The sequence below is a fragment of the Anser anser genome (assembly GCF_964211835.1).
Source record: "Anser anser genome assembly, chromosome: 15".
NCBI classification, from domain to species: domain Eukaryota; kingdom Metazoa; phylum Chordata; class Aves; order Anseriformes; family Anatidae; genus Anser; species Anser anser.
The window spans coordinates 9,844,848-9,857,366 of record NC_139736.1 but is presented as its reverse complement, the minus strand read 5'-3'; the positions used below and the strand labels follow the sequence as shown (position 1 = coordinate 9,857,366).

The following is a 12,519-nucleotide window of genomic DNA, read 5'->3' as shown; positions in this document are numbered from 1 at the left end:
GAATAGTAATGGAGAATAAAGTCAACTAGATACATTTTTGGTTTGAGGTCCTGTTGCTGAGGCAGGTGTACTTGCATGGCTGTGTTACACCAGGACTGTATCCCTGACAGCAGCTGGGGTCCACTTTGTTCGTGACAGGACATGGTAGCATGCAATAAGAAATGTGTGCATTTGTCTCTACTTACATAAATTAAACCTGAGAAGTATCTCTCCCTTAGATTGTGCAGCACTGAAGCTTCATTGAGGCAGGTCAGCTCTGCCATGTCTTCCACTTTGGAGAACTTTGGCGGGTTCATCTTCTGGATGTCATCTTTGCTCAGTGTCACTTTCTTTCCATTTTCCGTCAGTTCAACTGTCACCTCATCCCCTTTCTCTTCCTTGATACTTGCTGCTTCAAATCCATGTTTCTCTGATGGAACCCAAACCAGTCTCTTCGCTGACCAGTCAGCCTGGGCAAGTGGGTTATTAATGAAGTTTTTGTCCACAAAGAGGAATTTCTCATCATCGCTGAGAGGTTTTTGAGCCATTTTGACTCAGTAGTCACCTGTTGAGGAAGCAAAATATTCTGCTTTAAAAGGGAGGTAAATATGGAGGTGGTCCAGGCAATCTGATATTTGTCAAATCTGTGCCATGTGGTAGATCCAAAGCCCTGTAGGTCCTGTGTCATATCCTACATTTTCATGCAGATATTTTAGGGTGCCAGTTTAGATACCTTAGAGAATCTGTGCTTAGATACCTGAGTCCCACTCTTATGTTACCATGACTGAAATCATCTAAATCAAAACCTTCAGAGAACTAAAACAAATGAGGACACCTGAGCTTATTACCTTCATTTTGCTTATATCGTACTGAAGATCAGAGAGAAAAGTAAGGCATAATTAGCATCTATGCAATTGGACTGTCAGGATTGCACCAAGGCTACCATCTGAACAGTTCCCTGCAGCCTCATCTCTTGCCCATCACTAAGCTAGTTGAATTTATATATATTCACTAAGTTAATTGAATTCAGATATATTCAAAATTTATCATTGCCCAAATACTGTTGGGTGTGTACCGAAATACTAGTATAAAGAAATAATTAGTGGAAGAATAGTTCCCAGGCTGTGTTCCAGAAAGAACAGAAATGAACTTTTCCTGTGAAGGACTATTTCCAATCTCTCTAATATCATTTCATTTGGAGAAGAAAAAGATTAAGAGAAAATCAGAAGGAAAAAACTTAATGTTTGAAAGCAAACTCAGAGGACACAAAACCCAACCAAAATAAAACCAACCACTGCTATCAGTAGTGCTGTTGAAGGAGAAGTAATTTAGAATTATTTTCTTTCTGTGGCTCAGACAATGAGAGCTGATCATTTATGAAGAAATAATGTCCACCACGTGACAGACAGGGAAAAGAAATAAAACAAGTTACTAGATATTTGGACTTGGATAAAGCTGCTGGATGTATCTGCTCTGCAGGTGAGAGTAACGGGAGGGTTTTGGCTGCTGTGCTGTGTTGGGAGGGAGGAGGCAGCTTCTTTCCTGCACTGGCCATTACAAGTCAGGATGCAGCTGCAGCAGGTAGGCTGATAACACTGGAGTGTTCCTACATGTGGGACACACAGCCCTCAATGAGAAAAGGGGTAAACAGAGGTCTTGTGGTTTGCTACAGGACAGGAAAAGCATGGTGCTAGTCAGGAAACCTGCTGTGCAGCAGAGCAGAGGGCAGCTGCGGAGAGCGCGGAAGAGTATGGCTGAGAAAAACATCACCAGGAGACAGAGGCTTTTTCATTTCCTTATTGAGAGTGAATTTAATATTTACAGTATTCAGACAAACACAAATCTTGAGGGACTTTGGAGAACTGAATGCTAAAGATGTCTGCAATCAACCCATAAGCAGAATGATATTTGTAAAGACCCAGCTCTGTGGTATGTGGCCAAATGGACACCCTGTACTCTGGGAGTATTGGAGAGTGATTTCCAAGTATTTGTCTCCAGAGCCTTTCCACAGATTAATATTTTTTGCAAGGCCAGGCTGTGTGAGGGGTCTGAGAGAGAAGCATGGATCATGCAGAAGGTGACCTAAAGCTTAAAAACAAAACTAGGATTTTAGAGGCACATGAAAGGGTTAGCTGATATCCCTGTGGAAATCAGAAGCCCTGACTCTTTAAACTCCCTTGACAATGCTCTCATGTAACAAAATCCATCTTTCCTTTACATATGATTGCTCTAGAGCCACCTAGTCTGAAAAACTCTAAGAGGAGATTTTACTCAGGTCATCGATGGGCACACGATGTAGGTGGTGAGGTGGGTAAATGGGAGGCAGATCCTAACAGCTTGGTTCTGTGCTTCACCACTTGCCCATGCACGGCATTCTCTGCTGTCAAGTCCCAGTGAGGGAGCTCTGCAAGATGTGGCCCTTTGCAGGCTCCCAGGAGATTCTTGGAAGAGAGCTCCAAGAGGAAACTATTTGACCTCTGTGTGGATTAAGGCAGAAAATGTTCCCTCCTTGCCAAGAGGGCTGGTAGAGCCGCACAGTTCCAATAATGGAGATGGTATTCTCTTCAGCTGAGCTTTCCAGCTGGCGGCTGCAGGGTGAAGCCGGCTGGACAGAGCTGCAGCTCCAAGAGCAGGCTTCAGGGAGCAGCAGGAGCCTGCCACAGCCTCTCTGCTCCTGCTGCGGTAGCAGTGGGCAAGGCACGTTCTCCACCCCATGCCCCAGCAGCACGTAAGGAACTGCTACAGAGGGGTGGGAGGATTTTGGGTTGCCATAGGGCCAGAAGAGAGAGCTACGTAGTCATGCTGAAAGGCTGGATCCTGCTGCCTTTGGCTAAGTGCCAAGTGGCATTGCATCCAAATTGATTGGAATTTGGTATTGCTGCCACCAAAAACTAGACTGAACTGCAGAGCTGGGTTTCACGGAGTCTCATCTTGCTACTTTGAGGCTGCCCAAAAATGATGGTGGTGGAAATCATTCTGAACGCTTACCTTAAAAACCCAACTGAAGATGAAACCTGCTACAGAGCACGTCACCAGTGGGACAACCCAACAGTTCTTTGCTGTTTTGTTGCCCAGGGACCGAGAGAGAGTTCCTTTTCTTGTTACATCCTATAGCCAAAACAAAGCTTTACAAACATCCTCTGCAGGTCCCAGAATGATACTGAGAGCTAGTCTGGCTGTATTCTATTAGGTTCTACTTCTTCCTGTGAGTAGAAATTTTTGCACGCTCTTGTGGTTAAATTTGGTCTTTTTGAAAATGAGGTGAGGTTATAAGGCCTAAGAGGTGGAACAAACTGCGAAGCTTGGAAAAGAGTTTTTATTCCTAGATCTAAGCACTATACTTGACTGTTCATAGTACAATACGATCCTGTGGATACTAGTTTAAACATGGCAAGAACAGACCCTCTACAAGAAACTAGGAATATCTAGTCTGAGCCACGTAACTCCTCTGAAACATGATTAGGAGAAAACATGGATTTTTCTAAAAAGTTTTCATGAATGATACCTGGAATCTGAGGATGACATTTGAGTAGTAGCTGAGTACAGCTGTAGTAACAGGAAATTCAGTTATAAAGGGTTTCTAGATAGAAGGGGTAGAAAATGGGCCCCAAAGACTTGACTGGATTTGTCCTAGAGAGGTGCTGGGCATTTAACTAACGAGCTGCTGAAGTTTCTTAATCAAAATCAGAAGTAAACCTGCAGGACCATCTCTGATCTAGGCTGTACTGCACTCCAGCACATGGCTGATGCTGGAGACATGGTCCAAGGGGAAAGACTCATGACTGCCCATTGGGAACATTCCCTGAGATGGCAAAACTGAGCCCTTAGCCAGACCCTGGGTTTCATCCATAGGGCTGGCTAAGAGAAATGGAGACTAATACCAGTGGAAACCTGTGATTAGAGGTTCTCATCCATTATTTCAGGTAAATCTTAGCCCAAATCATCTGAGTAAGAGCAAAGCCTGTTCTGTACTCAAAGCTGAGCTGTCCTGAAGAAGGGAGGAGGAAAAGCAATGGCAAAAATGATACTGACATGAAGTTTCTTGCCTCAGAAATATGACAAATTACACCAAGTACTGGATGCATTTGCTATACTTGTCTAAATTCCAAATGTGCACATATGCAGGGCCATGCATACTTCCATAGGTTATTTTCTATTCCACTTTCTACTGCCCTGCGGCAGATATATCCTGCTGATTTTCACTGTCCTTTCCCCTATAATGTCAGTAACAGAAGTTGAATGCCGTCTTTACAATTAGTTTTTCCTGAGTATATTATTCCAAGGATGAAGTATAAATATCTCCAGGAAGTGCACTTTAATTAAAAGGTTAATGGCCAAGCAGAATTGCCTCCTGGGTCAGAGCTCAAAGGGAATGCTTTTGTCCTAACGAGAATATAAAGGACACTTCTCCCTTCCTCTGCAGGTTGTGAATGTCAGTATAAAAGCTTATCACAGCTGTGCAGGGAAGAGTTATTAGAACAGAGGAACATATAACCAAGCATGTGAATTATTTTCAGGAATTATTTTGGGGAAAGGGAATAAATAACTAAATAAATTCTAGGCATGAATCCTGATCTTTTGACCTTCATTTGGGACCTGGCTCCCCAGCACAGTTAGCTTTGTCATGAGCACTGTTAACAATCCCTTCTGGCCCTTTGCTTCTTCTTGCTGGCCACTGGGACCACCCCTCAAATTCTTTCTGTCATCACAGACAATTTGACCTGAACATGAAGTTATTGTCAGTACTATTTTATTAATGTTGTTCAACCAGGGAAGAGGGAAAGTCTGTATTTTAAGAGAGAACATTTTCAGTAATTTCACAGGGCTGGTTTTTAATACATTCTCTGTGCACTTTAATCAAATTGTCTGCATGTGACTTGGCCTCCTATCAGGTGTGCTCATCTCTGTTAATGCAAGTCAATAAGAACTATGATAAGACACTTGATAGGTCCAGAGAAATCAGTCCACATTATTATCTGTTATAAACTGAAAGAAAAAATAAAGGAAAAAAAAAGAGACTTGAACTGCATTCTGTGGGGATAGATTCCTTCCTCTGGAAAATACTAGCTATTTTGAATACCCTCAAATGTCATTCTATGAAGTAAATCAGATTCTGCATGCTCATTAGAATTCATAAATAATCTATATTTTAGCTGGACTACGCACAAGTTGGAAAGCTACCTTTTGCTCTTTGCTTCTTCTAAAATTAACATACTTGAAAGAAAAGCCAAGAGATTTGCAACTATTAATTCTCAGTGAGTTATAAAGAGCCTGGATCCCCTGCGTACATCTATGCATGCTTCCATATATGGCCATGTTCTCCTCAATACTAGCTGTTCCGCAAAAATGTAATGATAACAAATTCAAAACAAATACCTTTTAGGGACTAGTGTGTCAATTGCAAATGAGATAATAAAAATCATTGTTTACATCTAAGCGAATGCAGCCAGAGGAGTATCATGCAGTAATTGAAGGGACTACTTAGTTAAGTGCTTTGCCCTCCGGGGTTTCATCCTGTTAGCCTCTGTTAGTGGTTTATGGGAACTGAGAGCTTTGGGGGTTTGGAAAGTGGGACCGGGCACAGCATCTTCTTGCAAGCTGCCTGCCAGGGCAAGACCTTGAGAGAAAGAGAAGGTGGGCTTGCTTTTAAACAAGTGTATTTCAGAAAAGATTTCATTGAGATGTATATGTTATATAATAATGATGAAACTTCTGATTTGCCTTGTATTTAAAATATCTCAAATTTTTTCTTAATTATAAGCATATATGTACACCTCTCACATATATATCCACATGTTTGTGTGTGCATACACATATATAAATATGTATGTGAGAGTAGCCAGTGAACTTCTGGGATGACACTGAAGCTGTTTTCTATACTGCCATCTACTGTCGTCTTAATTTACTCACAATATTTTGTTCAAGTTAGAAGTTTGCTTTATCTTCCCTTTAAAAAAGGCATAAGTTGCATTTGAAGTCACTTAAATTAGTCTAGTTCAGTGAATTATCAGATTAGTTCACTTAAAAATTATTTCCAGCGTATTAAAAATGCACAAATGTAATAGGTATTTTTGTAAAAATGTTTCCATTTCTTCTCCTAGTTTTTAAGCATTTTTCCTGTTTAAAGAACAGAAAACTGGAAGGCTAATTATATTATTTGGTTTACTTTCATTAAGCAGCTTAGGAAGTGCACTGTAAAAGCAGAAATACTTAAAGAAGGTCAGCTGCTCAGGCTAGCAGGTTTCTTCCATACCGAATGTCCCTATGATGCGTCCTTGCAGCACGTACCTGCTGCTGCCCGACAGTGTGTGGCACCTTGCAGGCTGCCTTGCTGCTGGCTCAGAGCACGACCACTGCTCCTCAGCCAGCACCTTCAAGGCTCAATTCAGAAGTGACTAAGGACCAAGCTAGATCATCAACATGTGCTGCCTCTTGCACATTTTGAACAGAACCCCATTAGTAATATACAGGATAAACCACTTGAGCGTGTCTGGTAGATCTATTTCTAATTCATATGCTCTCTGCAGGTTCATTCACTGAAAGTCTTTGCAAAGTAGCACCATACTCAGGTCGCTGCCCTACTCCATCCCAGCACAGTGAGCCCCCAGCCCCATTCCCAGCAGAGATGTGCTGGCCCCCCAGGTACTCACAGGCGTCTGATTAAGGCAGGGAGGGAACTGGAGAGTCAGGAACCTGTACAGCCACCAGCCGGGACAGTCCAAGTCCTCGCCGCCTTCTCAACCTCCCTATATAGAGGAGGAGAATCTTGTCAGTGGGGAGGGGCCCTGTAAACCACGTCCTGCTGGAAAATCCTCCCAGTACCTGGGTTAAAAAACCCAGCCTCAGCCAAGGAGCTCATTCCCAGCAGGGCCTAACCCTGGGCTGCTTCCCCTGTCCCCAGCTGCCCTTCAGCCAAGCTGGGTCTGGCATCCCTGGCTTTAAGGAAAGCATCAGGGGGTAGCCCAAACCCTCAAGTTTGGAGCTTTTGCTTGTTTCTGGGGGTGCAACTCTTAGGCCAAACAGACAATTTAACTCCTTCCTGCCTCGGCAGCATCCTTGCCCCTTGTGGCCCCCCACCAGGCGCAAAGGGCAGATCCCAGTCCCATGGGACACAGGAGGTTTCCCACCCACCGTCAGTGCCTTTTCTTGGAGCTAGGATGTGTTCCCGAGTTGAGGAGCTGCTTGGCAGAGGGGGGTTATTCCTAACACAGCAGGGTCTCTGGGTGTTTGTGTGACATTCAGAGCTTGGGGCTGGTGTCAGCCTCCTTTGCCCCTGGGGAGTAAGAGGGATGTTTCCCAGCTCCCCAGCACATTTGCCAAAGTTTCTCTTGCCATCCTGTGCTCAGCTCAGTTCCCGAGAAAGCACTGTAAATACTTTTTCATATATAAGAAATACCTCCCTCTGTCCATAAAAGGAAGAAGAGAAGTGATAAATAGCTGAGGGGGAGCAGTCGCTGGGATGCAGTGGAAAGAGCAGGCAGCAGGCGCTGCGTGCCGGGGGGGAGAGGAGGACAGGGTGCGTGGAGCCAGACCTGCCAGGGCTAGGGAGGGATCTGGTCCTTGTCAAACCTCTCTCACACCCCCGAAACCTTCAGTCGCCAGCTGTCCCCCCTCCTCCCGCAGCAAGTAGCCAACAGCCTTGTGCAGTGAGACCTGTGGATGGAGACATCCCAAAAAGGGAAAGCTAGGATCCTCTAGGAATTCCCATCAACGTGCCAAACACAAAATACCGAAACAACCCCCTCTCAGCACCAGGCTAAATATGGTGTATACCCAAAGGATCAGAGCACAGTCCTGGGTGAAATAATTTCTCTTGACATCAACAATCCGGTCTTCTCTGAAAAATAAGCCCTCCTGAGGAAGATGGATGAGAATCATATTGGTCTTGGCATCCTAGGAAAATACCTCCAAGGGGAGGCTGAGCTGAAAACCTCGGGTGTCGCTTGTGGAAGTACCAGTGCTTGCAGGTGTGACAGACCAACAAACCCTGCTTCTAGTGCTGGCCAGTGGTGAACAAATCTGGTCAAACAGGAGAGAGGGGAAGTGCATCGGTGCTCCTTCCCCACCACGTTGCAGAAGTACCAGCTGTGGACATCATGAGAAGCCTCAGCCGGAGAAGACTCAATTTGCTAACCCAGTTGCATGTTTCCAGCAAGTTGTGCTCAAGTGGAGTGGCAGTGTCCACTGCCTCATGAGACGTGGGGCTGCCCCACAGCCTGGCAAAGCCCTTACAGGTTTGGAAAGGCAGCAGGGTCGTATCAGACTGATGCACATGTGACTGTGTTGGAAGGAAGCCAGGGGAAATGATACCCAGGACGTCAATCCAAGAAACTCACCCTTGTTAGCAGAAAGCTCCTCACTGCAGAGTTGACCCTATTCTATTTGCAGTTTTTGTGTTGCAAGCTTAGCTTTTAAATAGGAGTATAATGAATAGAAAATACTGAAACGCGAGGGGATCCCCTGAAAAGTATGATCATTTCAGCATTCGTCAAAGTTATCCTAAGAAGCTCCTTCTAAACCCACACAGCTGTTTCACAAAACCAGATGCATTTTAATAGTAGCTTAAAAAGGAGTGGAAATTATTCCTGCTGGTTTGCAAACCACTGCATGTGCACACGCAGGCTTGCTGCCTGAGTAGTATGTTTAGCAGAGGCAGTGGTGGAGGATGATATATGATGTGACATTAAACTGAGCTGCAAACTAAAAAAACATTACTGCTGGGACTGAAACAGTTGCACTTTCAAGCCATGTGGGGTAGGAATTGATAAGCCTAGCCTGGCCTCCATCCTTCACTTAAAAGTCAGCGTAAGAATATACTAATGAAATAGCCTGGTTGGAGTTTCCCAAGTGCTGCAGTAGTTTTTAAACCAAAGTTGCATCAGAATGAAAGCTGTGGAGTCCCAGTGGATGATGCTTTTGGGACAGCAAAATAAGCTTTACTTAACCCCTCCTCCTAATTTATTTATTTTAATTGCTTTTCTAGAAAAAATAAAGCCTGCCCTTAAATATCTCCATGCTGAATTCTCCCAGTAAACATTGTACTCAGAAAAAAAGAGGACTCAGGAAGGAAAGAAATGAGTTTTTCAGCTACCTCAACACTGTGTAAACTGAAAACAACGGAGGGAAAAAAAGAAAAGCCCGTGTGATGATGTGTTAGTTTCTTAAATAACGTGTCAGGTAAGCATTTTTGTTTAAAAATGATTTTACCAAAGTTTATCAACCATATTTCTCTAAGCTGACATAATTAGAACTAGGAAGTATAATAGCAGTATGTTAAGATGTACTTTTGCAATAGGAGGGACAGTCTGCATCAAACTAGAACAATTAACCACAGGAGTAGTCTGATGAGGCAGAATAGTAAGAAACTGCTTAACGTTAAGCTTTGTGCTTGATGCTCGATCCAGGTTAAGTGAAGTACGTGAGGCAGAGAGGTTGATTCTAGATCAGTTGACACCAGCTGCTACTGAAAGGGTGTCTCTCAGAGCGTGAACAAATATTTTTGGTTTTCTCTTCCTAAACATAATCACCAAATGTTAATCACTCCTCCGGAAAACTGATCAACTGACACCAAGATTCAGCTTGATTTGAAGGGCACTCAGGAAGGAAAGTGTAACTGACTCCATGGGGCGTGTTGATAAAACCTAGAAAAATAATTCCCCCATGCATGACAGAAACTAATACCTCTGCAACAGCACTGATGCTGTCGAGCATATACACAGAGTTTCCTCTGATTTTAGGGGAGAGCAAAAATTTGGTTTTAAAGTTTTTTGTTTTTTGTTTTTTTGTATTTAAACTTGTGGGTCAAGTTCTTCCAAAGTACTTTCCAGATCTGATATCCACAACAAACTCCCCTGACTCCTTGCCACCTTCACTTTTGATATCACACACAGACGAAGAACAGCCTCTCCTAACATAATTCCCCTGCCTAACAGTCTTACAGTGTTCTAACTCCAAAAAAGAACGCTCACAGTGTTCTAACTCATTAAAAATGCGGAACTTCTAAATCCTTACATCTTTTTCTCATGTTCTGGTTATCAGTAGAAAGAATAAAGGCAGTTAATGCACGACATTACAGACTGTAATTAAGCTATACAGAACTTAAATTATTTGAGAAAATATTTTTTGTATGTGCTCACCTAGATGGAAGTTTCATCTAAAATCTGAACCCGCTCCTCAAGGATTTTGAATTACTTTCATCTAAATACTGGCTGACCTGGTCTAAACTTTTAAGGAATGATTTTTTGCAAGTGCATCCATAATGTACAGGATTTGCACTTCCTCTTCTTACTCGAGCAAGTAAAGGCAGTCTGTCATTCATAGGACTCACTACATGTCCACATCTTGAAAGATGCTCTCATATTTTATATACTGTCAGGATAAATACTAGACCATTAATAACATGATTAGACTAGTATATTTTCAGGCATGTTTCAAAGCTTCATTGTACAAATAAATACCATGGGAAATACACTTTAATTTAATTTGCTCATACAATGACCTTACTTTAGAACAAGAGATCGTTCCAAAACTCCAAATTTGTACTGTGAGGGTATCAGAGAATTAGGTGAAACGCATGTCGCACAAGAGAGCAGACACAACAACTCCTGCTCCCATACTAGCACAGAATCTTGAACAGCGGACAGAAGCTGTACTTCCCAAAGAAAACAGTTCTGAGATTTCTTTCTATCTTAAACAAATTTCTGCTCTGATTTCAAATACACCAAATACAGACCTTTACCTCAAAGCTTAACGAAGCACACCCTTGTAACAACCTCTGCTTTCATGACTGTGGAGACCATGAGCATGCTGAGCTGTGTTCTTGAGGAAGGTCAAGTACCAAGCTTCCCTTTGTCCTCTCCTATTTTTAATATCAGCTGTTACAAGTCCTTTTCCCAAGGAGCTCCATGACACCTGAGCAGCTTTTGTATGATCTATGGTAGGAAGACAGAAAGCAGACGCAATGGCTTTGGTTACACGGGAAGATTTGCATAGCATAGAAGGTTGCTTCTGTGTTTTCCAGTAGGGCATTTTCCTTGCCCTTGAAAAGACAATTCACATTCCAAACATGGATAATAATTTGACTCACTAGGTTATGGAGAAACATAAAAATAGGTTATGGACAAACATTTATCCTCTGGAAAACCAAAGTTAAAAAATCAGGGATTTCTGTGGCCAGATCAATCATACCAGCATTCTGTAAAGGTTCATTTTTGGAACTTCTCAGAGGCACTTTCAGCTCATTCCAAAATCAAGGTGATTTGTAAATAACAGCTTAAAGACCATTTTTCTACTTTATTTTTAGACAGAAATGAAGAGATAGAATGGTAATTTGCACTAGCTTGTCAGGAAAGAGCCTCTGTATTGAGGCAGATTCCCATGATGGTTGGGCTTTTACAGAGACGGCTCTTCAGCTAAGTAGTTGATGTGATAGTGGTGTTAACACAGCAAACATTGAGGGCATACAGAAATAAATTTGCTTGCTTGACCCAGTAGTCAATAATAATTGATGCAAAGCGACAAGACTTAAAGATGGATTTGATTAAGATAAATTTGCAACACAAGTCCTCTCCTATTGGAAACAGTCCTGAGATACTTATAAATAAGCAAACAGGGAGCTGGCAGCATTGCCAGTCAAAGGTGATGAGCTCTCTCCTACGGCTTGAAATGGATAAATGCAGCTTCCTTTAAAGCCATAATGGTTCTCTGCACTTTCACATTAAAGTAGTGCCTTGGCTGCTTATAAAAAAAAAAACAAAAAAAAACAAAAAAAAAACAAAAACAAAAAAACACCTATAATGCTAATTGGTCCAAATGATAACTAAGGCAAAACTTTGTAGAGTCTGTAAAACTCAGGGTCCTTTCACTAACATTTGCAAACTGTATGTTCTCTTCCTTTTTCCCCACTTACTGTACCATTTATTTAACAATTTAAGGATTTTTGGGAACTCAACCCTAAAATTTTATTTACACAAAACTCCTCTTAGTACCACTGAAAAATTAAGATGTATAAATTTTATCTAAAAAAAAGGAAAATAGATAACCTGGTATTTTTGATGTACTTGTACAAGGTCTGCGTCTGCTATCTCAAAATATATAAATACCTCAGCTAAAAAAGTTATGTGAATCAGTAATCTATTATCAACTTTATTTTTATTTTTAACTTTGCCTGACTTTGACTTTCATGTCATTTGGGGAAAAAAACAAAGTTCCTCTCCCTCCCGTATATTTAGTGTTACACCATACAATTTATAGCAACTCCAGCTGGAAAAGGCTTACCCTCGTTTGTTTGCTGGCATGAAGATAAATATAGTCCCCCTTTCCAGAGAAATAAAAACAACTATTCCTCCAAAGCACTTTTATTTTCAAATTCATTTTCCCATGCTTATCGTAAAGTAGCAGCTTCTTCTGCTTCTTAATGATGAAGAATCATTAAAATATTTATTTTGAATTCTTTCAAAATACCAAACACAATAAAACTAAGAAAAAAAATCAGAAACCAGGAAAGACATGTGAAGACATAAAATAATAGAAGTGCAGAAA

At 41.9% G+C, this 12,519-nt stretch overlaps 1 protein-coding gene across 4 annotated transcripts in view; it reads right to left on the bottom strand.

Moving 5' to 3' along the window:
* MYH11 (myosin heavy chain 11) overlaps positions 1-6,744 on the bottom strand; it is a 60,780-nt gene extending 54,036 nt beyond the window's left edge. For all 4 annotated transcript variants that reach the window (XM_083800123.1, XM_083800121.1, XM_083800124.1 and 1 more), the window contains exons 1-2: positions 6,630-6,744; positions 186-544 (exon numbers count right to left, since the gene is read on the bottom strand). In XM_083800123.1, the coding sequence (XP_083656249.1) occupies positions 186-527 (342 nt within the window). In that variant the 5' untranslated portion in view covers positions 528-544; positions 6,630-6,744. The remainder of the gene's footprint in view (positions 1-185; positions 545-6,629) is intronic.
* Positions 6,745-12,519: the final 5,775 nt, after the last annotated feature.